Below are 27,512 nucleotides of genomic sequence, written 5' to 3'. Positions count from 1 at the left end.
ACCCTCAAAGAGTTTCTCAGTCTTGTTCTCTAAAACCTAAAGAATTATGGATTTGATCAACTGGTCCCGTAACGGAATTGGGAGAGCCGGATTGTCCTGCGGAGACGTTTGCTGCTGGATACTCGATGGTCAGTTGCGTCGTGTGTCTGGCGACACTCTCGTTGGAGGACATTGAACGACATCTACCAATTCTGAACCACGATAACAGAGTTCTGGCTGATTGGACCTGGCTTATCGAAGAACAAGAAGCGGCTACAGGTGTTCAAAATCCCATAAGGCTCGCCAACATGATAGAGAATCGGCAGGGCTGTGAGTAAGACTGTATTATTGAACGCAATATGGATAAGATCTTGGAGAAGCTCATGGCTCTGCAATGAGGATAACATCTTGGAGAAGAAGAACGGGAATTGAGAGACCAGCTGTAAAAATTAGATGCAGTTGTTCGCACTAAACCCAAACATTCACCATCTTCACTCATGCAGCTATCCCACTGGCGCCAGCTGAAGGCCTGCCAAGGTTGAAGCTGACTGGAACAACAAAAATTCTCCATGATAACAGGATTGTTGTCAGAACTCTTTGTCCCTCCTTCAAGGCCACCTGGGTCCACTGGAGACTGTTGACCTTCGTTTAACCGGCGTAGTGACACTTTCTCTCAGCTGAACACGGGATGCACACACACACGCAGGAAACATGTACACTGATACCGATACGCACTACCACCCTTGCTCCCTCGAATCCATCGCCTCCTCCCATGCTTACCTCCCATCCGATGTGGACAGCGGATCAGCTGGAGGCGCAATCGAAGATTGCAGCGGTCCCAGATCCAGCTGTACACACTGGAATCTTCTCCCATGTTGCTTGTCTGTGTTTTATTGTGCTATGGTGTGTTGATATCTGTGCATTCCTGGATTATCCTTTTGTGTTACACATTTCTATGTTTTTTTCCCTTGCTACCTAGCCTGACCTGTTTCCCCAATGTGATGTTTGTGTATTGTATGTAGTAGGGATGAACCGATACCGATACTGGTATCGGGTATCGGGGCCGATACTGTAAAATGTGTGTGTACTCATACTCGTAAAAGTTAACCGATACCAACTTATTTCATTAATCAGAGGGTGGCTTGTCATTTCTGTTGTAGTTTTTTAGATTGGCCACTAGGGGGACATCCCGCGCTAAACAGGCACATGGTTTAGGCGAGTGAGACTGGCGGCTCCAGATAAAAAAAGGACCAGAACAGCCAACTTTAACTCAGGTTTTGGAAAAGCGAAGAAAAATGTGAAGAGAAAATCCACAGGCAGTTAAAATAACAGAGGCTCTGACTCATTTTATCGCTCTGGATGACCAGCCAATGCCGGTCGTGGAAAACATAGGATTGCACCGTCTTCTCAGCATACTCGAGCTGCGATATGAAATATAATAAATAAAATAAGAAGTGTTTATTTATTATTCTGAAAGCTCGAGACAGTGCCAATAGTTCAGTGATATTTTCTTAAATTACAATGTGGAGACTCTGCAATAATTTAACAGAAGTGCTTATTTTTCACTTGAAATTTTTTTGTGGTCATTTTTATTAAGATTTTATTTTTTATCAGCAGAGAATAAAATAAAATCTGTCTTCCAATTCATTGCATTTGTGTGTGTGTGTGTGTGTGTGGTAGAAGTATCGGTTTTTGTACTCTGTATCGGCAAGTACTCAGATCCAAATATCGGTATCGTATCCGTTTGAAAAAATTGGTATCGTTGTATCCCTAGTATGTACGGTCGGCAAGGTCTGTCATTTCGGTTGTGGGCAACTGCAACTGACAAATAAAGGCTATCTCATCTTTCATCATCTCATCTTTTAAATTCTGTCCATAAAAACTATGAACAGAAGAAAAATTTGTATTCTCATTTTCCTTCCAATTTCTTAGTAAGAGTTTCCCCTGCTGGCCACGAGACACACGAGATTTAGAGGGAGGATTAGGATTCTACATTTTCAGCTTCTGAATCGACTGATTTATTACAAGATCTGAAATAAGAGTCAACATCAGGTGCTGTATACTGTAATGCAAACTATTTGAAGAAATAACACAATAACATTTTCAAGGTAGACTGTCATGCTGTCTACATCATAACTCCCCTTTCCCGTTCTGAGAAACTCTTTGCCATTTGTGTGTCTGGAGATAATTATAGCTCTGCAGGATGCGGGTTTGTGTGTGTGTTTTACCTGCAGTAAATTCTTTCTAGGCGTTGCCAGCAGATTGACAGCCGATGAGAGTGTGTGTGTGTGCTCCAAGGCTAATTCTCCCAGTCCGGCTGCATGGGCCCAGTCAAGGAGCAGGTCAAGATTGGCTCGTATTCGCACACCTCTGGACCACTGATAGAACCCTGGCTCAGATCCTGTGTGCACAACAGTATTAAACACATTTTATGTACTAATGTATAATGTGCAGTAAGTTTAGATATTAGTCTCCCAACTACATATGCACAGCTCAGAATCCTCCTAATGAGCTGAAGATGGTGTCCTGGGGGACCTCCTCCCAGATCTGGACTTGGGCATCACTGGGCAGTGTGAGATGCAACATGGTGGAGGTCATTTTGTAGTTCTTGCAGTGCTCCTGCTGTTCCTCCTTCCACAAAGGAGCAGGTATCGGTCCTGCTGATAGAAGGACCTTTGACGTCCCTGTCAACCTCTCCCAATTTTTTGGGGGTAGGGTTATTTAGAAGGTTTAATGAGTTTGTTATATGATTTTTTTAAAATGTTTTTTTTTTAACTCTTGTGTATTAATTACTTACACACATGGTTATATTTTAGCCAATATGATAACTGAAAATGTAGAGATCTCAACTTCTCTTTATGTTGGTAAAAACCTGCTGTAACCTATTGATTTATGGTTATTACAGTTGGGTATATTTAGATCTTTCATTTGTTTGTTGAATTATAAGAAACAGACGACTGCTATGTCTTTTAACCTATCTTTATTGCATATTGTTAATTTCCCACAGTAGAAGCACTTAGGTTTAAGTAGGCACCTTCATACTTCAGAAGAAATACAAAGGAGACAAGTGAACAAGTTCTGCAGCCACTGATAAATCTCTTGATGGCCACTAGAGGGCAGGGCAGTTACAGCTCAATGTAACTTCTGTTAGTACACAAACTTTCAGGCCTTAAGAACTTAATTATGAGCCAAGAGATATATGGGAAAAGATCCCATATGGAAAAGATATATATAAATCTTATAAAGTTTGTATCTGTCTTGTGTGAAACTTGTATGAAAAGTATACAAGAGTGAAAACAGATAAGAGCCCTTGAAAAATTATATAATGAAACTTGTATGTTTTGGATACTTACTAAAAATATATATGAAAGTAATGAGAAAGTGGCCACTTTCATGAATAAATCATATACGTTTTTACTATTTCTTTTCCATATGGGATGCCAAACATTAAACTGTAGGTTTAAGCCATACATGATGCATCACAATCTCTGTGCCAGTGTAGAAGAAAAGATGAAGTGCAAAGAAATTCATGACAAATGTGACTCAGTGTAAATGTTATTACAAAGTTAGGGCAGAACATTCACACAGTTTTCCCATTTAATAGTAACAATCTGATCTTCCTGTGACTGATGAGGATAATTCAATAGTAGACGAAAGACTGAGAAGTAGTCGTGGCATAAACTGTGAAGACCTGAAAAAGTGAAATGATTCTGCTGACCTATAAAATTATCCACCTCACTTTTTTACTACTTGTCAGCTGAGACTATCAGGAAAGACGACGCTCGAACCAGCAAACGTGTGTTGAAAGAGCTTGAAGGCAACTATGTCAAACTACTAAAAGATTTTGAGATTTGGATAAAAAGTGAAAGCTACTGAGATTTAATGCATGTGAAGAAAAAAATGTTCCAGACTTTAACACTCTACATGTATAAAGGCTAATTTACACTATAGAGCCCTGCTTTTAAAAGCTGTCATATGTTTAACACAGTCTGTGAGGCTGGATTTAAGAAATAAGCCTTAATAGTTTTTAGAACAAGTTTAGCGCCATCTTGTGCCAGTACAGGACATAACTTCACCGGGTTGGTTGGTTGCAGCTCACAGACATTTTTTACTATTGACAGAACCAATATCCCAGTGAAAATCAAGGAGAAAAGGCAGTCTAAGGGGGGTTACTTTTGTGCTGCCTCTGTCTACAACAATGAGTTTTATTCTAAGCAACCAAAGATATAGTGTCCACTTTCAGTCTCTGTCTCTTAAGCAGTAAGTGGATTTCCTTGTTTAGCTACCTGTACTGAAATGGGAAAATCCACCTGCTAGCTTTAACGTTTGGGGTCCAAGCATTTTATAAATGAGGAGTGTGTGGAGGAGAGCCTGCTTGAGTTACCAGACTGAAAAGCTGGTGTCCAAAACCAAGCGATCAGCTGGCAAAGCAGAAGTCCGCAAGTTACGATATTTTATGCAGTAAATTTGTCTTTCATTTCCAAGCGCAGCCGAACAGTTTACAACATAACAGGTTACGACATGTGCATCACACCACAAACCAAATTGTGCTTCTTACCGAAGCACAATCGGGGATCTTGACATCCATCAGCATGGACGTTATGTTAATCCTAAACTGGTGTGACGTGCTTGTAGTAAACAGTTTTTTTCTTAAAACATCGTTTTTGGTCTGCGTCGGTTGGAATAATTGGTTCCCTGAAAGCAGAGACTTTGCAGAGTAAATAAATAAAAACATAACGACATACTCAGTTAGTGTTCGGCTTGGGGTTGTCACCAATGATGACTTACTGGAGATTTATGCTTGTATGGGAATTCTACGCCATAGCTATGTTGTAATTAGATAGTGCTCTACTGTTTTTGCGTTTTGTGTTATCCTCATGACTAAGGTGTGTTCATTTTGACCTTGTTTTTAATATCTCTGCAAAGTAATTTGTGACCTGTTTTTGTCTAAAAAAAAGTCTTTACTTACTTACATAATTATTAACCACAAACCCCTGTGAAACACTGCAGGCAGCTTAAGTTAAGTTGCGTTAAGGCAACCCGCAGCGACTGTGATTGGCCTGTTCAGTATCATCGATTCGACCTATGCTACTGTTTCACTGCAGATGTTGAATTTATTAGTGCAAGGGTAACAATCATTGTCAATATAAGGAATAATAATCGTAGCATCAGCACAAGGAGTCACAAATGTCAGCAAGTTCCTGAAGCGAGATTGACGAAACTACGGGAATGGATGTGAGGGAATGTACCATGATGTGGAAAAACTTGGCGGACAAATATGTTTGCCCCTAAAAAAATCTGACCACAGCACATAGTGGGGACCCAGGAGGGAAAAAATTCCCAGCATTCCCACAAGCACCCACATAAATGCTGGCAACAGTGTTGCTAACTTACAATAGATAGGTTACATTGTAGCTTCTACAAAGATTCAGCACAGAAGTCTAAATCAGGCCTTAAACCTCAGAGGGTTAAAGGTCGTAACTGGCTAACCAGACGTTACAAATTATTTGATATATATTTGACATTAGTTATCATGATAATAGACTGAATAAGAATGTACCCGTTTCCAGGTTATCCAAATATATCTAAATATCTAAGGGCTTTGTGCTTCTTTTATTTAGTGGTATTTATGTGCTAATATTAATTATTAGGTATCTTTGTCTGTGGGTTAGACTGATGCAGTCTATGAATTCACTTTTCTAACTCGTCACTGAGCATTTCTTTCTCTTATCCAAATATGGTCATCTTGCCTAAAAAAACTCTCAAAGGTTAATGCAGCAAACAGCAGCTACATCCATCTTTAATATAGTCTATGATACAGACACTGGAACACCCCAAGCAACCAGCGTACCTCTCTCCATGAGCGAGTTGAAGAGTGATGCATTGATGAAGTAGAAGAGGTAGCTGATGAGCTGAGAGGAAATCTCCGGGTGAACCTGGCAGTCTGAGACTAGCGTCAGGCACTCGGTCAAAACCTCCACCACCTGCTGGATCTCCCCAGGGACCTGCAGTCCTCCGCTACCCAGGACCTGAGCGCTTTCACTGGCTGTACTCGGGTCAGGATTTTCCCTGAACGGATTGCAATCCAGAAGTCCTGGCAGGATTGGGTAAAGGACCTTGTGAGACAGGAAACAAATGTGCAGCTTAGAGTCACTCAGTTTTGATGTGGAGCTGGCAATTGTTGATAATTCCTGTGGGTCAATTTGAGGTAGGAAAAGTTAATTTGTGTGGTGTATGTTCTGATTAGCAGGATAAAATAAAACGTGTAACCCCCTAACCTAGAATTCAGACCACCCACAATTTCCTGGCATGTCTGTCTCACACTATAACATAGCTGATAGAAGACTGGGTAGACCCAACCAGTGCTCACAGAAATAAAAAAAGACAGAGTTTCTAACATTTCCTTCCTTTCAGTGAAAGGCCCTTGGTGTTCTTCAGGGCGAGCCCGGACAACGGCAGCTTTGTTCAGGCTAATTGTACACAGACATCTCCCTTCCTCTCCGATCTCACTCTTAGACCCACCAAGCATCCGAGGCCAACTCCAGCCATAGATCACATTCCTAAAAAGCTGGATATGGCTCGTGTGGGCTTGGCATTGCACTGCAAAAAGAACTGCTGAGTGAAGAGTTTTGAAGCAATCCACCCTGAGGAGATCGGTTTACCTTCACTATAACGCTCTGCAGCTAGGAAAGGCCGAACATGAACAGGAGAACGTAACGACCACGGATCCCACTGCACATAAGACGCTGGAAATGGCTGAACAATAAAGCAAATAATCTTGCAAATGTTGCTGGTTGGAAAATATCTCTCAGTGGAATCAGGGCAGAGAGGATTTATTCACTCAGCAGCACTGGATTCTGGGATTACCGCATGCATCCATGGCACGTATTAGCCTGGGGTAAAAAAACATAAAACGGCATTCATTGTGACGAACACGTAAACACGCAGTCTGCCCACAAGCCTGTTAAAGTGCGCCTTTATTCATCACGACATGTCTTCAGCTGCAATAGCTGCTCACCAGTGGCGCCTTTTGTTTTCCATCCCGCAGCAATAACCCTCACATCAGATGGAAAGCCATGAAATGCTCTTATTTTACCAACTTTTAGCATGTCTGCTGAGGTTTAAAGCTGAATTTGCCGTGATCTAGGAGGAGTTATAATGTTATCCAACAAGAGCTTTTTCCTGGGTCACCTTGTGGAGCAACCTGTCAGGATTTAATATAACTTTATACTGCCTCAGACAAGCTACACTACATAAAACGCTACTGTAGACTAACAGTGGTCACACCACAGGCCTCATGGCTCTGAGCTTTCTAAGTTGTGGTGTTCGTGACAGATGACACAACAAGCCTGGATTAACAGGACAAGAACAGAAAAAAGCAAAAAACAAAGAAGACTATGTGAGAAGAAAACGAGTTCAATCTGCCCAAACAGCAGATAAATAACTTTATCCTCTTCTCTTTTGTCTGGTAATCAAGATTATGCAGCACAAATAATGCCTCACATTAACCCATCCTTGGCTGATGAACGATTCATACAATAGATTACAATAAAATAAAGTTTTAAAAGCTACATTCAGTTAAAATAAGATCTACGTGGTTTAATTCAAGTCAATTCAATTTTATTTATACAGCACCAAATCACAACAACAGTTGTCTCAAGGCGTTTTATATTGTAAGGTAGACCCTACAATAATACATAGAGGAAAACCCAACAATCATATGACCCCCTATGAGCACTTTGGCGACAGTGGGAAGGAAAAACTCCCTTTTAACAGGAAGAAACCTTCAGCAGAACCAGGCTCAGGGAGGGGCGGGGCCATCTGCTGCGACCAGTTGGGGTGAGAGAAGGAAGACAGGATAAAGACATGCTGTGGAAGAGAGACAGAGATTAACTGTACTTGACTTTACCAGTCAATCTATCTTCCTTCAGCAATTTTAAGTTTACAAGATGTACAAGATGGATAAAAAAAACAACAGCAACAGTATTTTGGTGGAGAAGGTGGCAGTTTGTTGTAATACCCTGTTAACATCTAAAGATCTGGTCAAAACTGGGACAACTGGTGCTTTCCTGTGTCCCCTGAAGTTCTTCGTGATCTGCTGTACCATTATATAACGAGCCAGTTCTCACTCCCGAGGCGTAACATGCCGACGTTTTGTCACGTCTCCTTTCGCGTTCCTGAGGAACGCGAAAGGAGACCTTCGGCGTTCTTATGGTACGCGGTGGGTTATGGCCGAAATCCAGTGCAATGACGCTCCCGCGGTAATAGACGTTCCAGCCCTGTATTCCAGCCCTAAACCTAACCTTATGCCTAGCCCTAACCATAACCTTTTTCCTGACCTTAACCATGACTTTAATTATGTTAAATAGCGTGTTTCTAAGCAATTTGAAGAAAAAGAGCGAACATGTGTAGATTGAGTCCATACGGTTCTCATATTTCCTCATTTTTCCGAGGTCGCCATTTAGGAACGTGGTGGGTAGCCGAAAACGTAATATGTTGACGATTTGTCACCTAGCGCAAAATGTTACGCTTTGGGAGTGAGAACGTGTTGATATAACACAACCGAACGAACTATTAGTTGCTCTAATTTGTAAATTGTTTTGTAGAGATAACTAACTGACAATGAAAAGGAAATTATACATATTGCCAGTTGATTAGTTAATTTGGATATACTCCAATAAAGTATTTTATAAGCAAAACGGTGCAGGAGAGAAGTTAAGGTGAACCAGCTGAACATTAAATTTTCTAAAAGGTAAAATTATGCATCATGTTAGAAATTACTATCTGTAGGCAGGTATTTAGACCATATCCTCCAACACTTTTCCCCTTTAAAGAACCAGGGTCATATTACTGAGTTCCTTCCTTCACAGGAAAATTGTTTAAGAAAAAAAAATTGCAGCTGCCAGAATTTATGTGAGACCTGTTTTTCTATCTTTAACATGTCAGCATGTCAGGCTGGCAGTGTGCTAATGATGTATTGGATGTGGCCTAATACTTCAAAAGACAGAACTCTTTAAATCTGCATTGTTTGTTTGAAGCATCACGGTAACTGGAAGAAGAGACTTCCATATCAACTATCACCCTAAAGATGTAACTGTATGACTCTAAAATAGGACAGTCTCCTGATTAACTTTTTTTGGATGCTATTTTCACCCACACCCACACACTTAACTGGAAATTTGTCTGAAACTTTCCTGGGCAGAGCTCCATGGGTGTGGCGCTTTAGTGAAAGTGCACACAACTGGATACTGTGGCTACAATAAAATATGTTTTTTCTCTTTTCCCAAGGAACACTGTGTGAATAAAGCACAACATAAATCAATACAAACATACAGAGTAAGAACTGTAAATGATTTACCTTTAGTGTCAGGAACTTGGCAAAATCTGCTTACTAGTTTTCCTTCTGTGAGATAAGTATGAACATCGGCACCACTCTTTAGTCTAGGAGCTAAAATTGGACCTAGAACAAGGAGACAACTAGCCTAGCTTAGCATAAATAATGGAAAGGAGCTTGACTAACTCTTAAACTTCTAGAAAATATAGACAGCCACATACCAATACAGACATTTCACTGGTATATTTGAATTAATAATTCTTTTTTTTTTTGCCTTTGGGAAATCTGGCCCTTTTATTGCTCAAGGTGGAATCATAGTTTACTAACAAGATGCTAACTTACTGGGATACAGTGTGTTTTCACTGGCAAGAAACATCCAAACTAAGAAGGAAGAAAGAAAGAGTAAAAAAAGAAGAGAAAAGCTACAAAGCTTGAAAACCAAAAAAAAAAAAAAAGCTAAAAGGGTGCAAAAAAAGTAGGTCTTCATTACTTCATTAGTACAACTGTCACATCATGCAGACATTTGAAACTTTGTTAGCATGAGAATATGTGCACAAAGTCCTTTCTCTGCAAATAAAAAGTTGAAAGAAATGGTTCCTTGCTAACACACACACACACACACACACACACAAAGGCCCTTGGTGTCCCGCCTCTCTCCCATGTCACAATGCACTCAGTGTGGTCTGGCAGCATTGCTGCTCTGTCTGCTAGAAAGCTACTGGAATGCTAACTAAGCTCTTTATTCTCAGCCATTTGCAAAGGGTGGACCAGATGATCCGCAAGTTGTCTATGCAGGTCAGATTCTTTCCTTCCAGTTAAACCAAGGACATATGTAATCAGCAATTTGTAAACCGCACCACTGAGTCACTTCCTTGATAGTACTCTGTTACCTTAGTGAAGTAGTACACACACTGCTGAAAGGCGAGCATGATGACCTCCTCTAGGACAGCTATCGTCTCTTCGCTGGCTGAACGGACGCAGGACATCAGAAGCTCTAACAATACTGAAAGGTATACATTCAGAAATGCATAAATGTCATGTCATCATATGGTTGGAAATGTGGACTGTGCTTCATAATGTTACACTGTTACTACTGCCCAGTATAAGATAAATAAGGAATATTATGAATTTTAAATTATGCCAGCAGAGATCAAGCAGAATAGCTCCACTTTAATTATTATCTGCTCTCTACAGCACCTAAACAACTAACCCAAGTTCTTTACTTCCTTGCTCTCATCAACCCTCTCTGGTTCCTCCTTTTGTTCCTCCTCTTCTCGGGCTCTCCACTCCAGAATAAGAGGCAGCTGGTGCTGAATGAACTGCAGCAGCTCCAGGCTGTTTGACATCCACACCACTAGGGGGTGCAGTCCAGGGATCAGCTCTTGGAGGCAGAGAAGAGTGGGGTCTTCTGGGTTCGAACCTTCGCACCTGAGACTGCAACACAGGAGGAAAGCTGTGCAGTGTTCTCTGTGAACTGTAATATAATTCGTGTCGGGGAAATAAAGAAAGCTCTGCTTACACTTCAGGCTGAACTGCAGCCAGCTCCTTGGTCTGCTCCTGCACGACAAGATTAAAAGTTTTGGAGTGACTTACAATAGCAATAGGTAAAATTGTAAGCCAGAGCCATCTGGGGGATATAACACAGTATTTCTCTGTTCTTCAGATAGTAACTTAATTTAGTAATTCAGTCCTTGGTTGCTACAGTGACAGGGACTAGAAAGAGAGAGCATATTTCTCCTGTTTTGGCTTCCCTTCATTGGCTTCCTGTTAAATCCAGAATTGAATTCAAAATCCTGCTCCTCACATACAAGGTCTTAAATAATCAGGCCCCATCTTATCTTAATGACCTTGTAGTACCATATCACCCTATTAGAGCACTTCGCTCCCGCTCTGTAGGCCTACTTGTTGTTCCTAGAGTATTTAAAAGTAGAATGGGAGGGAGAGCCTTCAGTTTTCAGGCCCCTCTTCTGTGGAACCAGCTTCCAGTTTGGATTCGGGAGACAGACACTATCTCTACTTTTAAGATTAGGCTTAAAACTTTCCTTTTTGCTAAAGCATATAGTTAGGGCTGGACCAGGTGACCCTGAATCCTCCCTTAGTTATGCTGCAATAGATGTAGGCTGCCGGGGGATTCCCATGATGCATTGAGTTTTTCCTTTCCAGTCACCTTTCTCACTCACTATGTGTTAACAGACCTCTCTGTATTGAATCGTATCTGTTATTAATCTCTGTCTCTCTTCCACAGCATGTCTTTTATCCTGTCTTCCTTCTCTCACCCCAACCAGTCGCAGCAGATGGCCGCCCCTCCCTGAGCCTGGTTCTGCCGGAGGTTTCTTCCTGTTAAAAGGGAGTTTTTCCTTCCCACTGTCGCCAAAGTGCTTGCTCATAGGGGGTCATATGATTGTTGGGCTTTTCTCTGTATCTATGAAGCGCCTTGAGGCGACATTTGTTGTGATTTGGCGCTATATAAATAAAATTGAATTGAATTGAATTGAATTACAGTGAACAGCAGTTTGAGTTCCTAAGAAATGATTAGTCCCTGAACAAAGTTCTGCTTTGGGAAATTAACTTTTGGAACAGCCTGATTTTCTCCCTGCAGACATTTTCTCTTTGGTCTCGGTGTGCTCGTGCTGGATGCACTCTGCAACACTTGTAAGTGACCTCTCCTTTGGTTAGCAGTGAAGCAGATGATTGAAAAAGACTGTGTAAGCTCATCATGGCGACCAGCTATGGATCTCTTTAAATATGAACCTGTGCACATCCTTTTTTAAACATGAAATCTGTGATTTCCTGACACTGAACACATCTGGAGCAACTTTTTTTTGCTTGTTGTTGTTATGCTCCACTTTAAAACGTGGCAGAGCTCCTTATATGTCTTTTACTACAACTCACCCACATGGCACTCTGAACTCCACTTGCAATACGCAGCAGGAGCCTGCGTAGGTCTGACGTTTGAAGACAAACTGATGAATACTGAACACACATGCACACCAGGAATGCAACAGTCAACGGTGGTCTACTACTGCTCCCCATAGCAACAATCTCCTTCACAATAATGTCCTCGTCTTCAGCTGCATAGCTAAGAGTCAGACTGTGGCCTTCAGGTGATTTTAGAAATGGAGGCCCTCCGCTCAAGGGCTGTTTGCAGTTTGGGCTCTGGTAGGCGATGCAGGTGCTACAGAGGATCTTTTCGCTTGTAGTTGCAGAGGTGGTGTGACCTAGAGTCCAGGAGGCGGCAGACAGGCTGGGTTCAAGAGCATCACTGATCGCTTCCTTTATTTTCCAGAAAGAAACAAGAAACATGAAACATGAAGCAGGATTTGCACATAAGAAAAATTCCAAATTGATTAAAAGTAAAAGGTTTTGGTTCTTGTGAAGGTAATCTGCCGTTACCTTGTGCATCGAAGCTAGAGGGTCTTTGAAAAGAAACAAGTAGTGCTGTCCCAACCCAATAATATCACCAGAGCAAAGCGGTTCCTCATTTCTCAGCCCTTTTCCATTCTTGGTGACCACGGCATCCTGACACGGGCAGAGAACGGTGGGAGCAACGGCGCTGTGGCGAAGGAAGTAGCAGTGTCTCGGAAGAATATCAGTGGCAAAGAGAAGGATATCAGCCTTTGAGCCTTCCTTGTGACCGCTTTGTTGACCAACAACAATATTTGGGCTGGCAAGGAGGTAGATGACAAAGTCCTGAGTGGAGAAATAAATGACAAGTTACCAAACAATCACCAAGAGTTCACTATATACTCATCTTCTCTCAAATGTATTCCACTCTGTACAGTGCCGTTGTCTGCTGCTGCTTTGTTCAGACATGCTCGAAGAATTTCTTTTAGTAGGGATACACCGATACCACTTTTTTGGAAACGAGTACGAGTACTTGCATTTCAGTACTCGCCGATACCGATACCGAGTACTTAATAAAAACATGATTTAAATTTGCAGGTAACAGCTTTAGTCCTATAATTTACCAAAAAACAAACAAACAAGGGACTAGTTTGGAATTAAGAACATTTATTTAAAATGAAAAGCATGTTGTATGCAACATATTACAGAATAACGGCGCCTGTGATTAACCCCTTACATGCCGCTCAAACATAGACAGGTCTCAGACCGTGGTATCAGTCCTCGGTATCGGGGGACTTTTAACGAGTACGAGTACTTTAGAAAATGTGGTATCGAGGCCGATACCCGATACCGGTATCGGTGCATCCCTATCTTTTAGTATATAAAGAAGCATTATGATTACTTGTCCTCCCATGTGAGATTTTTATTTTTTTACTTTGGTATTATTGTTTTGGTTTTACCTGCTCTTTGATTACATTTAACTTTCAGATCTACTTGGTTTAATTCAATTTTATTCATACAGCGCCAAATCACAACAACGGTCGCCTTAAGGCGCTCTGTATTGTAAGGTAGAGCCTACAATAATACATACAGAGAAAAACCCAACAATCATATGACCCCCTATGAGCAAGCACTTTGGCGACAGTGGGAACTAAAAACTCCCTTTCAACAGGAAGAAACCTCCATCTTAACCAGGCTCATGGAGGTGGGGGGGGGGGGGGGGCATCTCTGGTGACCGGTTGAGGTGAGAGAAGGAAGACAGTATAAAGACATGCTGTGTTTAAGCACCAAAAGCTTTAGAATGGATCATAGTTTTGGTTCAAATCAGAACTTGCACAATGTTCCAGTGACAGGTTCCAACACTTCTAATATAGCCTATGAATGGTTGCCTGAAGAGGATTTAGTGACAGTAGGAAAGCTAAAAAACAAGAATGCAAAGATCTGCTTAATACAATTCAATGACAAGTGTCTGCACAGTGAATGCTAGCATGCTGTACCTGAGTAAAAACAGTGGTAAAAAACTGCATTTAGTAACAGAAAAGTGTGTCCACACAGGCAATGCCAACATGGAAATCTGTGCTGACACAAAATCAGTGACATTCAGTGACTTCAGTTGGGTTCAACTTTTCTGAACTTTGAGGCGAGCAACTGAAGTGACTGTCACTGAGCTCAAACCATATTCTTAATTACCATATGACAGGATTGTAAATATATTTGAGGGTTATCTAGGCATATGTGGTTATGTGTTAGCCCTGCGACAGACTGGCGACCTGTCCAGGGTGTGCCCTGTCTCCCGCCCAAGACAGTTATCCAGGCAATCGAAGTCTGGAATGTCCGCTATCAACCAACCATCAGCAATAAAGCAAATTGCTACTGGTGTGAATGCCATAGACATCCCAGACAGAACTCTGAGGTCTAAGCCATCGTAGCTGGAACACTACTATTAATGCTAACGCTACACCTATATTTTAGAGAAGGTAAAAACTGATAGTTTGATATTTTTGTCTGATTAATTTCTTTGTACCTTGATTGCAGAGACTTGAGAGCACAATTTAAAGGTACAGTAAGTAATCTTTTGACATTATTTAGTAGAAAAAAAGACAGTTGTACTCATAAATATACATTGATTAGTGTATATGTACATCTTCTAAAAAACTGATGCATTCTCATAAACTCGGAATGAATTCATTAAAAATACATGGCAGCGAGCGCTCCTGTGGGAATTTGGAGGGATAAGAAAAGATTTTACACACTGTACCTTTAATAAAAAAGAAAAAAATACATATTCTGATTGCCCAAGTTTAAGAAAGCATATCAATCACTGAAGAGCCAGCAGCAGTCTAGTTGCGGTTGAAGAATAGCGTCAAAATTAAAGTTGAACAGATGTTGCAGATGTTACATCAGCTCAAGGTGCTTCTTAAATAGCGCCTGAATGTCCTTGTTAGACTTTCTAGTAATAGGTTTGCATTCAAGAATCATTTTCTTCTGTCTATTTGCCAATTATATAGACAGTGGAAAAAAACAACAATTAAAAAAAATCTTGAGAAAATTATGAGCAGAAGAAAGAAAAGCACACACTTCAAACCTCACACATTTGTGTCCACTGAGCTAACTGCCATTATGTTCATGTGGTAGCATTACTGAGTTAATGATGCTGATCTGACACATGCTGCAAACCTCACAAACCAAAGGGTAACGTGAAGTCGGCTACATCGATTTTATATACACAGTTTGTGGTTAATCAGCAACATATCTGCAACATGTTAACAGACTATTTGACTTTGTTTGGTCTGTAAAGAAGTAAAAAATGTTATAAAAAAAAAGGCTCAAATCTGAGTAATGAGTGCTTTTGTAATGCTTGAGTTCATTTTATGGATAGTGCTGTGATCTGGAGACACAACGACACACTTTAGCCCTTTTGTTAATCACTAACAAAAAGAAAGATTGAATTTAGTGCATTACGTCAGTCCACCATCAGCTACGTAACAATCTCCCTCAAACAAAGCTTAGCAGTCTGATCATGTGGAGGTACTGGAATTAAAATCTAGATCCAAGCCTGATTAAACAAACAATGTTTTATTAGCCCCAGTGAGTCGCAAGCATAGTGTGTAGAGATTATTATGTTTGACATTCCCCTTGTGATGCTTGTGTTTTCCAACTGGACAGATTAAAGCTGAATTAATGCACGAATAAACTCTTTAAACCTTTATAATAGTATATCTTGGGGGTACATGATTATATTCTTATGAAGGGTATTTTGGGAAAGAGCTGTGACGCAGAGCTAAAGCACTGCAGTGTGTGAGAATCTGTGTATGTGTGTGTGTGCCTGCATGTGTGCGGCTGTTGGCCACCGTTAAAAAACCACTGGCAATCAGTCAGGAAGCAGCGCCAGGCTTGTCTTCTTCTGTTTCCTGAACAGTGTTTTTATACTGACAGTTTTTCTACGTGCTGTTCACTGACCTTCACAATAATGATTCTTTCCGCTGCCTCTCGCTTTCACTTAAGAAAACAATGGATTTTACAGCACATGTAACACTATACTTTAAAATGTAATGGTTTGCATATGGAAATATTTTTTAAAGAAGCTGAAAACAACGTACATGCAGCTAAAACTGTAGAGCAGTCTAAATTTACCGTTAGCTGAGTCGCGCCCAACAATTATACCTCATCGTTTTAGCTAACCACACTTAACAGAGGCAGAGCTACTGACTGACTATAGCGGTTTTTAAGTGTAGAATCTACCTAGCTACCTGATAAAGCAAGTTCTCGTTCTATGAATTTTATATAAATGCATTTCAACTTAACAACTCATTAAATTGTCTGGCGAAAACTGCATGGTGCTAAAAGACTGAAGCTAAAACTAGCTATTCCAGTCAAAAGTTAGCATGCTCAGCAGTTGACATAGAAGACACAGCAACGTATTCCATTGTGTTACTCAATGAGAGTAACGTATTCTGAATACTTTGGATTACTTAAATTTATTATAATGCTTTTTACAACTACACGAACCGTAGTAAAGGGACCTCTGGCTAATACGGGCTCGTAGCCAAAAACTAGCTTTACTTTGTTGTCTGGGTCAACTTTGCTAACGAGAGACAGAAAGAGGCGTTGAACGGCTGCTCCAATGGAACTTATTGTTTTGGAGGAAAACACGAACACGGTGTACAGTCGAGTCTAATTAGCTTAATTACAACTGGGCTCCTCAGGCACTCTTCTTGGCTGCAATGCTTCATACATGCTATGCCTGTAACACTCTGCCTATTTCCTTCATATTAAATAATTTTTTGAATAATACTTTAAAAAATATTTCTTCACGTCATTATGCAGGCTGCAAGTAGAGGTGGCATGGGCCCCGAGATTGAGACACAGACATTAGAGCCTCTCAATGCGTGTTTTGTTTGGGTTTCCGGCAATGCGTGGAATTACCAAAAATAGAGAGGGCATAGCCTAACATATGAAACAGGAAAAGACCGCAGTGTAATCCATTTATTTCAACAAAGTAACTGTACTCTGATAACTACCTTTTTAAACAGTAACTGTAATGGAATACAGTTACTCATATTTTGTATTTTAAATACGTAATGCCAGTACATGTATTCCGTTACCCCCAACACTGGAAACAGAATCATTGTTATAGTGAAAATGTAACTATGAGTGCAAGATAAAATGTTAAGATCCTAATCCTAGAAAGTGTTACCGTTCAAAACATCTTAAGATGTTAACATTACAGGGTTTGAGAAGCTTGCCAAACATTTACCTAACACTTCTTTACTTGCTTGTCTCACTGTGTGTTAACAGACCTCTCTCAACTGAATTATAGTCGTTATTTATCTCTGTCTCTCTTCCACAGCATGTCTTTATCCTGTCTTCCTTCTCTCACCCCAACAAGTCACGGCAGATGGCCCCGCCCCTCCCTGAGCCTGCTTCTGCTGGAGGTTTCTTCCTGTTAAAAGGGAGTTTTTCCTTCCCACTGTCGCCAAAGTGCTTGCTCATAGGGGGTCACATGATTGTTGGGTTTTTCTCTGTATGTATTATTGTAGGGTCTACCTTACAATATAAAGCGAAATTAATTGTCTGGTTTAAGCTCCAAGAGGGACACAAGAAAAATGCTTTGCTTGAGGCTTCAGAATGAGACCTCACTAACCAATGGGTGACCTCACAGTGGCCTTGTCCATCTTATACATACAGGCTATATTTAGGAAGTGTGAGGTGAGCCCCTTTGGTGGACCATAGAGCCTGTACAGAGTAGCTGTGTTGGGGAAATGCATGGTGTGAAACTAATTTGAATCAGTATGATTTATTTAAGAGAAAATAAACAATACAGTGGGGTGAGGGGGTTCTTTTGTGGGAGTGAACAGTTGGTAGTGTTACCCAAACTCAGCATCCAGGACAAACTTCCACACAGTAAGTAAAAACACATGTGTAGTTATTATGAACAGGACCATTTTTTTTAAATGTTGCACATACACACTTTTTAGGTCTGTATGTAGTGTACTGTTATGCTGCTGGTTCTGTTAACATAATATGATAGCTATTGCAACTTTTTAGAACAAATAAATGAGGGAGCTCTGGCAGTAGCAGTAGAGGACATCAAAGTGAGGTGGTAATAATAACTTGAAATATAGTTTGGAATTCACCTTTCATGAGCATAATTCACAATTTTTCCCCTGAGAAACCTTTAAAGTATTAATTACTTAACTATAAAGATAAACTTTATGTAATAGCTGAATTGTCACGACACTTTAATGCCAATTCAGCTTGTGTGCATCAGTAATGCTAATGCAATGACACTGTAAAATACACCGCTAGTCTTTTTAGTGCGATCATATAAATAATGACCTCTGTGGTAAGTAAAGCTTGGTTGTTGCTGAAGGTTCTGAAGTTGAGGTAAATAAAACAGTAGCTAAAGTACACAGTGTAAAAGTTTTTCAGTTTGATTATCACTTTCTGCATGCTTCCTGTCTTGTCCTATTGGCCAAAGAGGCAAATTGCCAGAAAAAATAAAAATGAAATCAGATAGACCATTCCCTAAACTTACACTATTGTCTTTTTAGGTTTTTTTTATCATATAAAAACACCACTCACCCGCTACTAAACTCTTTAAATGGACGATTTCAACACTCGAACATGTATAAAAAGCCAAAGCACTGTTTCCTACTGCTGCTGGTATATGATTGGAAAACTGCTTTTCAGGGTCAGATGCAGAGCGTGTGTTTGGATATGATACCTGCGCGGGGTTGTAGCCCTGCAGCAGTAGCAGGTATGGACAGTCGTGAGGAGGGTGAATAGAGTACTGTGTGGTGTTATCGTCGCTGCTCTCTGTCTCCTCCCTCTCCGACTCCTCTACTTCCTGCTCGCCTCTCGGCCTTGACGGACAGGGGTTCTCTGTTTTGGCCCCCTCTGAGGGAGCTGCAAGGCTGTGAATGTGATTCTGTTCTGGATGCTCAAAGCTTTGCACTGACGTTTGATTCGGGCACTCGCTTTCATCCTTGACACGTTTTTCGTGATCTGTGTCGTGTTTGGTCTCTAAGAGGTCCATCTCACTTTTGCTCCTCCACAGTTTCTGGCTCCGGCTCATGGTTTTCTCTATGAGGGTGGAGGTCACTCTGGAGCGGCTCTTCTGCAGCTTACGAGCCTGAGCATTGATACCTGAGAGGGAGATGAATAAACAAATAAGAGAGCTGGGAATAGCGTTCGAACTACATCCAAACTGAGCTGCAGTAAAAACATACAGAGCTCAGGGCTAATGGAATGTGGTGATAGAGCAACACCCTTTTTTTTCTCCCTGAAGGTGAGGTGTGTGTGTGAGCCTCGGTCATTTGTCCATGGTGTGTTTATGCCAGGATGAACACAGAGAAGCACCATACAGGAAACAGACCTCAGTGGAAAGAAAGACAGAGCTCATGGAAAAAAAGAAGAAAAAACGTCACCCCCGCAGCAGGCATCTACAAGCTGACACCGATAGAAGGCCATCACAAGCTGTGCCATTCATAAAAGCAAAACACATAACAGGACACAGTCTAACACTACGAACACAGCTGTGTCAACCACAGCTGGGGCCCCTAGTAGAAATGATTGTAGAAAATAGTCCAGCCAGTGCTGTTACAGTACCACGGAGCGTTTGTGTCAGGTATCTGTGGAAAGTTCTGGTGTTTTTCTTGTCACATCATGCCTTGTAAGGCCAATTAGATATTGTAGCAGTGTAAATCTTTTACAGCATTTTGCAGCAAGCAGTGAAGTACAAAAGATAGGGTGTGTCACTGGAAGAAATCTAATTAAACAAGTGTGTCTGCGACATCAATTACATTTAAAGTTTTAAAGAACATTTTAAAGGAACTGAGAGCAAATGCGATCCCCAAATTTGCAGCAGAAATTGAAAAGAAAGGAAAAAAAGAAATAGTAGACCTATTAAAATATAGCTTGGCCTATGTGGCTTGGCCTACTTTCACTGGAACAACAACGTGCCAACAAACCACATTTTTACTGTGAGAACTTTAAAACTGGGCTTAACACTGACAATGCTTCATTTACTGGTGAAGATTCCTATTCCAGGGCATGCACCCTGGTTCAGGATGTGGTATAGTGTGCAGCGATAACTCCTTATTGCCCTGTGGCTATAGCGTACCAGCAGTGATGGTATCCTTCTCTTTGGATGTCTTCTCCTCTACTGAACTTCTCTTCTGGATTTCGAATCGTCTTGCCAAACCATCTCTGGGTTTCCACAGCGACTGCAGGAGGAGGGGTTTTTCATGGTCGCCCAGTACTCGGAAACCTTCTGTTCTCCACGGATGATTACTAATGGAACCAATGGTGTCACAGAGAACGTAGGACTCCGCTTCCTCCTTTCTCAGGCCATACCTAGATCACAGTTAGCCATGTTATCATCCTTTCAAACCCAGAGACAGAGCACTAAAACAGTAGGCAGCAAAGTTTCTCCTGAGACTGTCTCACCCTTCTGCCAACAATAATGGACAATATCATTAATTCTCTTGAGACTTTAACCGAAGCATTACATTCAGAAGCACTCAAGGTTTACGTTCACTTGTTAGCAACTAACTATGTTTGTTTCTTCACAGTGGGTTTATCAAATGTTTCTTGTGTAAAACACCCGTCTGCTGTGTCTAGAAACTAATTTCTTAAAAGAAGTGACAGCAAATTGCAAAACTTTATACTGAGCTCAACAATGCTTAAATGCTCTGAACAAGTGAGAGAGACTGTTCTTGAGTGCAATATTAGCTCATCACCAAAAGCAACTGCTTTCACATAAGTGTTTATATACATTACATGCAGTACTATGTAAAAGTGCAACTAATTTCTTTATACTTTACTAGGATAATGGAAAGGAAGTGCAGCAATTTACTGATTATATTGTTTTTCTATTCAGGTTTGCTAATAGCATTGGTAAAATGTTTGGTATTATTCACGTGCTGAGAAAGAAATTAAAGCATCTGTTTTCATAATTTCATCAGATTGACAAGATTAATCACTCCCTAAGACCCGTTGCCATTGATTTTCAGTTTAATTCTTGCATAATTTGGCATGTCTAAGTCTTTTCTTTCCCCTTTCCTTCCTTAAGAATCACTTTTTGAGCTCTCCACTGAAACATTTCTGTTGAGGCTTCAATGAAGGGGGTGAGATGCATCTATCTGACCCTGTTTCAGGTTTTTTCCAGTTTCTTAAGAACATGACTTTTAGATAATGTTCATCTGGCACATTTGCTTTCATCCATCACTTAACATTCCTCAACATTTTTTAAGGACACACTGCATAATGCTGAGATATTTTCAGGCTAATATATTTCTGGGAATCTACCCGATTGGTACAAAAATAACATTTTATGCCCCTTAGATTTTGTTATCCTCTGCACTTTTGTAGGTTCAGCTAAAAAAAATGGGAACAAAATGTGTGCTTGTGACAAGCTTTTAGTAACAAACTTTACTGTTCTTTGCTAAGTTGTCTATTATGTGTAGAATTAGATGAGTTTTTGTGCTTGAATGATTCATTTATCAGTGTTAAGTGGTAAACAAGTAAGTAAAATAAAAAACCCGAAACATTCCTCTGAAAATGATCAGGTACAAGGATGGGACTGAATCAGCAGCTAACGTCAAGAGAAAAACTGAAAAACCTTTAGAAAATCTGGAGCTCTATTGCTAATAAAAACACAAATTAAAAGAAAGTCTGCGTCTTACAGTACTGTACTAACTTTACAATTTATCAATATAATTTTGACTGATAAACCTTCATGGACAAACAAACACAAGGTCAAATAAGTCAAACTGACTAGCTTACTGTTTGCTAAGCCATTACGCTACTGCTAATGTTAGCAAGCATTGCCTGTTAACTGAATCTTCAAGCCTTTAATCCTGCTTCACTTTTTCGTCTTTTTATGTAGAGGGCATCCAACCTAACAAATTTAACATATCATTGACAAACTATTATGTGTGCATAGATTTCTTAGCAACTAGTTGCACATTTGTCCATACAACAGAATTAATATTTAACTTTAGAGTTGTTTTGTGCTTGCTTGTTGAATGTTCATCCAATCCAATATTCACTTTCCTTTCGGCTTTAATTTGATTTCCATTGGCTCCTGAGGGAAATATCTGTATTTAAACATGCTAAAACCCAACTTTATTTGCCAGCTAGTTGCTAACTATGGCTGTCTTTGTTGCCGTGCATGTAGTGGGTTTTTAAGAGCTGGAAATGGGTTTGCTGGGAGTGAACCAAGTAAAAAATGCTTCAGGCTGTTAGAAACTCAACAATTAGCTCCAAGAGGCTAAAATGTTTGGTATAATTGATGGAAGCTGTAGAAACTAGGGGTGATTCTTAGTGGTTTCTTCACTGTTGGCACCATTTTTAACTTTACATATTGTAATGGGTCAATGGTTAACATTAAAGGAATTAATGCAGCTGTGACACATTTGTCTTCCAGATGTAACAAACCCTCCTTTTATTCTGTTTCTTTGAAGTAGTCAAAGCAGTATCTTATGAAAATTACAATAAACCTGTTTTCATCACACAAAAAGAATTATTTGAGACTGTTTGCTGAACTGTTACTAAATGCATAATGTAGTAATGGCATATTTAAATGTCACTGCTGCAGAGAAAAGAGTCGTGATTTACTCCTTCCTCTACAAAGTGAATACCGCTTGCATTAATCATCCCATTATGTTTTTTGGCTGAAATATAAGCAAACGCTGACAGACACTGATTCTCTAGAGGCTGCCTCGGAGCTGGGCCACACTGGCTGTCTTTAACACAAGCCTGTGGTTTTCTCTGGTCCTTTTCAGCAATACTAACTCAGTGGGCCTGTGTGCACTATACTGCAGTTATAACAAACAGAGCAACGGGTCATATCAACTTTGTTCATCTGAAATATACAATACTAAACACAGAAACGTAAATGCGCTAACCTTTCATCAGAACTATAGCCAGTCTATAAAACTATTCTGACTGCATTGATATACGAACTCTGCTCCAGCAGAAGAAGCATATGGATATACATAACTCAGCCAGGGTATGAGCAAACACACAAAGCAGGCACATATGGCAGGCAGACGCACGTTCCCAGATAACACATGGTCTCACCGTTCAAGGGCCTCTTTGACAAGCTCTTTTGCACTGGAGTGCGTGGTGGCGAGGACGCTTTTATAGTGAGCTCCTTCCAGGATTTCATTTCCAAAGATCTTCAGGATTCCTGGGGCAGTTATCTGATTGGACAGTTCAGATGGGTCTTCTGCAATTAAAGCATCTGCAGAGATCACTGCAGAAAGGGAAAAGAGGTTTAATGCTTTTCTCAGTTGTGGTTTGGTATTATCGATGAAAGGCCAAACTTTTACATGTGATTACAAAAATTTGTTTTTATTAAAGGAGCTCCATGTTTTATTCTTAACTCTGCTAGAGTAGCTTTGTATGATTCACATTTAGTAAATACTATATTTACTTTTTTTAAACCTCCTTCTTAAAGTCAGGTTAAGTCAGGTTTCCTCTGAGTTGCTGCCCATTAAAAAACAAAAGGTTTGAACAGAAGGTTGGTGGGGCGTCTGTGCTCAGGGCCAGTTTCGGTATATCTACTCTATCGTCACATCATATAGAGCCAAGAGTAGAAGAAAAACTGTCAGAAATTGAGCGGATAGAAAAAGTATAACAGGTCCCCCTTGACGGAGCATTAGTAAAAAAGCATGCAGTAAAACAAGTTTGATGCTAACTGATGCAGTTTAGGCTGGTTCCTCAGTTTCTCTTTAGCTGATTGTCATTCAAAACCATTTTAACCGATTTAAAAATGCATATTTATATATTTGTATTTGAATGCACTTTGTTTTTGTGACTTTCCAAAAATATGGTGAAAATTAATGTACAGTAAGTGCAGTGGTTCCCATATAGCACTTTTTACTCTACGTGAACACTCAAAGCACTATATAATCACACTAGCATTTATTTCTACATCCAAGTGCTCTCTATCTCACATTCTCACTCCAGTGAACATAATGTGAGCAACTCAGGCTCACTCAGGTTCAGCATCTTGCCCAAGGACACTTTGGCTGGCTAGGAATCAAATTTCCTGCCTTCCGATAGTAGATGACCTGCTCTACACCCTGAGCCACAGCCCCTTACTGTACATCAATGACCCGCTGATGAATCAATGACCCACGACTTCTTTATAACACAAACTGCACAACTGATGCAGCCAGTTTAACTTAGTGGTATTGTTTGATTTAATCAAAACAATTATTATTAAAATGAAAACAGCGGAGGCAGAGCTACTCTAACTTTTATTTTCTAAACTGGCTCAGCCTGCATGCAAGATTTTGGTATTAATCTAAAGCGCTTGCAAACTAGTGCCAAAATAGCTCTGATGATATCATTTGGGTCATCGTCTTGCACATCATCACTTATCCCAGAGCCGCAAGTCATTTGTGCTAAAAAAACAAAAAAACAAACACTAGCTGTAGCATTAGCACTCTTCCAATGACAACAAATCCTGCGTGTAAACATGCAGGGAGAAAGTAAAGTCACTGTGACGTACTGCTTCCCTTCCTGGTGTGCACAGACAATGATGACTTGAGTCCTGCAGTCAGTGCCATGGAGCCTGAGGTGGAGGGGGAGGTGGGGGTGCGGAGAAAGACACCTGAGAGGCGGTGGGTGTTCCGACGAATGCGGCTTTTGCAGGGCTGTCTTATGGCCACGCCCTCAGCAGATCTGCTAGCAGATGAACTTCGAGTGGATGAAGCTGAACTGCTAAATAAAAAAGTAAAAAAAGAGTAATTGAGAAACATTTTGAACACTTACCAGCTGGAGGACTGATACAGCCATCACATCGGTTCAAGATCAAGGAAGACATGTTGTGTCTTCAACCAATCAGACAATCATCAGCCACAAAAAAGAGAACCAAAACAAAGATATTAGAAAAAGCAAATCGAATCATAAAGTATCATGTCCATTCTTGAAAGCAGCACATATGCTGGGCACATACCGTTCTGACCGTAATGCAGTGCTGTCTGGTTTCCTTCACCATGCTTCTCTAAGCTCTCTTGGGACATGAATGAAATGATCAAGTGTTGCTTTAGTTCTGACTGAGCCTCTAAGCTACTTATCATTATGGTTCAAAGGTTCTCTGCAGTTACGCCACCACTTGGAAATAAACGATTTTACATGTCTGATTAATAATCTTAGCACTCCTACATAAGCACTTGCATTAGAGGATAATGAAAGCTCCTTCAAGTTCTCTCAGCTCAAAATGTGGGTTTATTTGTAGAAGAAATACGCCGTGGCATTTTTTCAGTTTGGTGTTCAGCTTCTGAATGGTAAATGGACTGGTTCTTATATAGCGCTTTTCTACTCTGTCCGAGCACTCAAAGCGCTTTATACAGCTAATTCATTCACCCAATCACTTCTAAGCTTAAGTATCTAACATTCATACACATTCACACTCCGATGGATGCATCGGAGAGCAACATCGGAGAGCAACATGGGGTTAGTATCTTGCCCAAGGATATTTGGCATGCAGACTGGAGCAGCCTGGGATTGAACCACCGACCTTCTGGTTAGTGGCCGATCCGCTCTGCCACCTGAGCTACAGCCACCAGCCCAATAGTCTTAAAAAAGGAAGAAGAGCACCAGTAGCTGAGTTCATCATAGTGTAGTGTGTGTAGTGGTGTGTAATAATACTGCAAAGCTCTAGTTGTACCAAACTTCATGTGTCCATGTTGAATTAAAAACCACTTGCCTGAGCTTTTTCAACTTTGAACTGAACTTCAGTGTGACAGTATCATTGTCCATGTATGTGTTAGTGCAGCTTCACTGCTGGCATCTTTATGGTTGTGTTTCTTCGTGGGATAAGTCCCTGTAGAGCAAGGTGAATTTTGCTGAATTTCTTTCATTTAAAACCTCGTTTTATTTTATGATGAAATACTTTTGTAATGGCTCTCGTTGTGTATGATACCTATAGTTTGAGTTTCCTGGTCTTAGCTGACAGGTTTGGTACCCAGCGTGGTCTTCTGCTGGTGTAACCCATCTGTTTCAAGGTTACATATGTTGTGCACTTGATTAGTGGTTATTATTTCAGTTTGTGGTCTTCTTATCAGATCAAAGCAGTCTGACCATTCTCCTCTGAGCTCTGCCATTTTCATCTCCACGCCACATCTAAAGTCACTTAAATCATCATTCTTCCCTATTCTCATGATCAGTTTGAAATTCAGTAGGTCACCTTAATTATGGCTAAATGGCTAAATGGAGTTCCTGCAGTGTGACTGTCTGATTAGATATCTGTGTCAATGAGTGGTTGAACAGATGTGTGTAAGAAAGTGGACGATGAGCGTGGAATTGATGACTCTGCCTCAAGGTATTGGAGAAGTAACACTTTATAGTGCAGCCTGTCAACTGTAATTAAATAATATTTCAATATATTTTTTTGAAACAACAATAGAAGTATATTTACATACAAATACTTAAGAAGGTAACAAGTCATATTCTACAGGAAACAAAGAAATAATTATGCGGTAAGTAAATTTAACTTATGTGGTTACATAAGTGTGTATCTGTCATTTTAAGTTCTACATAAGTAATTTTAAGTACTGTGTGATTTCCCTGTACTTTTTAGAGTGCGAGCTGTATTTTAGAGTGGGATAACCTTGCCTAACTTACAGGTATTTTACAGAAAAGGAGACAGAAATTATCCTGTAAGTAATTTAAAGTATGGCCTAACTGAGCTGTGTGCAATTACCTGATGGTTTTGTGGGAAAACAAGTATTCATTAGTTAAAATTACTTACATACTACTTAAATTTACTTAGAGTGTAAATATTTCTTTGCTTCCTAACAAAATCTGACTTGTTGCCCACTTATTCAAGTGCGCCTACCATTAAGTATTTGTATCTAAATATAATTAATAGTAATTTCAAATAATATACATCAAAATTCCACTTAATTACAGGATGATTGTGCTTTTAGTAGATGGCTATATTATAAAGCATTACCACTCTTACAACTCTAGGTCTGTTCGCCATGGATGACTGCGAAACACTACGAAAAAAGTAAGAAGTGGAAAACTGAACTGTGAAATGCTATAGGAGAAGTAGACTGACTAATGCATGCGTGTATGCATTAGTCGTGTTTTTACATAGATTTTAAAAATCTATGTAAAAACACGACTGAGCCAAAAATGACCTGATTCAGTCACTTGAAGTTTAAATTCCCGATCAGTTCCTGTTCACAGTGACTGGGACTAATATTACATGAAATACAAAACATTCAAATCGGAAGAAAGAGACAGACGTAAACTTGCACTTGGGGATACAAATGTTTTGTCAGGTGAACAATCAACATGGATCATCTGTTTTTGTTACAATTACAAACAG

At 40.2% G+C, this 27,512-nt stretch overlaps 1 protein-coding gene and 2 long non-coding RNA genes across 7 annotated transcripts in view; 1 reads left to right on the top strand and 2 right to left on the bottom strand.

The window, feature by feature from the left end:
* Nucleotides 1-27,512, bottom strand: part of radil2b (Ras association and DIL domains 2b) — a 40,946-nt gene that overhangs the window by 12,442 nt on the left and 992 nt on the right. The window contains exons 1-12 of one of the 5 annotated variants that reach the window (XM_085169988.1): nt 25,131-26,564; nt 24,684-25,005; nt 23,246-23,420; nt 20,283-20,515; nt 18,885-19,306; nt 12,707-13,003; nt 12,206-12,586; nt 10,833-10,870; nt 10,524-10,747; nt 10,204-10,316; nt 5,831-6,095; nt 2,208-2,380 (exon numbers count right to left, since the gene is read on the bottom strand). In XM_085169988.1, coding sequence (XP_085026114.1) covers nt 2,208-2,380; nt 5,831-6,095; nt 10,204-10,316; nt 10,524-10,747; nt 10,833-10,870; nt 12,206-12,586; nt 12,707-13,003; nt 18,885-19,306; nt 20,283-20,515; nt 23,246-23,420; nt 24,684-24,933 — 2,571 coding nt within the window. In that variant the 5' untranslated portion in view covers nt 24,934-25,005; nt 25,131-26,564. Of the gene's footprint in view, nt 1-2,207; nt 2,381-5,830; nt 6,096-10,203; nt 10,317-10,523; nt 10,748-10,832; nt 10,871-12,205; nt 12,587-12,706; nt 13,004-18,884; nt 19,307-20,282; nt 20,516-23,245; nt 23,421-24,683; nt 25,006-25,130; nt 26,565-27,512 lie in introns of those variants that run through there. The other 4 variants (XM_085169989.1, XM_085169990.1, XM_085169987.1 and 1 more) reach the window with 4 other exon arrangements.
* On the bottom strand, nt 4,674-5,478 carry LOC146513195 (uncharacterized). Its single transcript, XR_014875673.1, has 2 exons — nt 5,063-5,478; nt 4,674-4,916 (listed from the first exon to the last, which is right to left on the bottom strand). It is a non-coding gene; the product is annotated as an uncharacterized LOC146513195 (long non-coding RNA).
* Nucleotides 10,213-15,480, top strand: LOC146513194 (uncharacterized). Its single transcript, XR_014875672.1, has 2 exons — nt 10,213-10,323; nt 10,606-15,480. It is a non-coding gene; the product is annotated as an uncharacterized LOC146513194 (long non-coding RNA).

Source organism: Neolamprologus multifasciatus, chromosome 8 (genome assembly GCF_963576455.1).
Source record: "Neolamprologus multifasciatus chromosome 8, fNeoMul1.2, whole genome shotgun sequence".
Lineage (NCBI taxonomy): Eukaryota > Metazoa > Chordata > Actinopteri > Cichliformes > Cichlidae > Neolamprologus > Neolamprologus multifasciatus.
The sequence above is the reverse complement of the archived record's forward strand: the minus strand, read 5'-3'. Positions and strand labels throughout refer to the sequence as shown.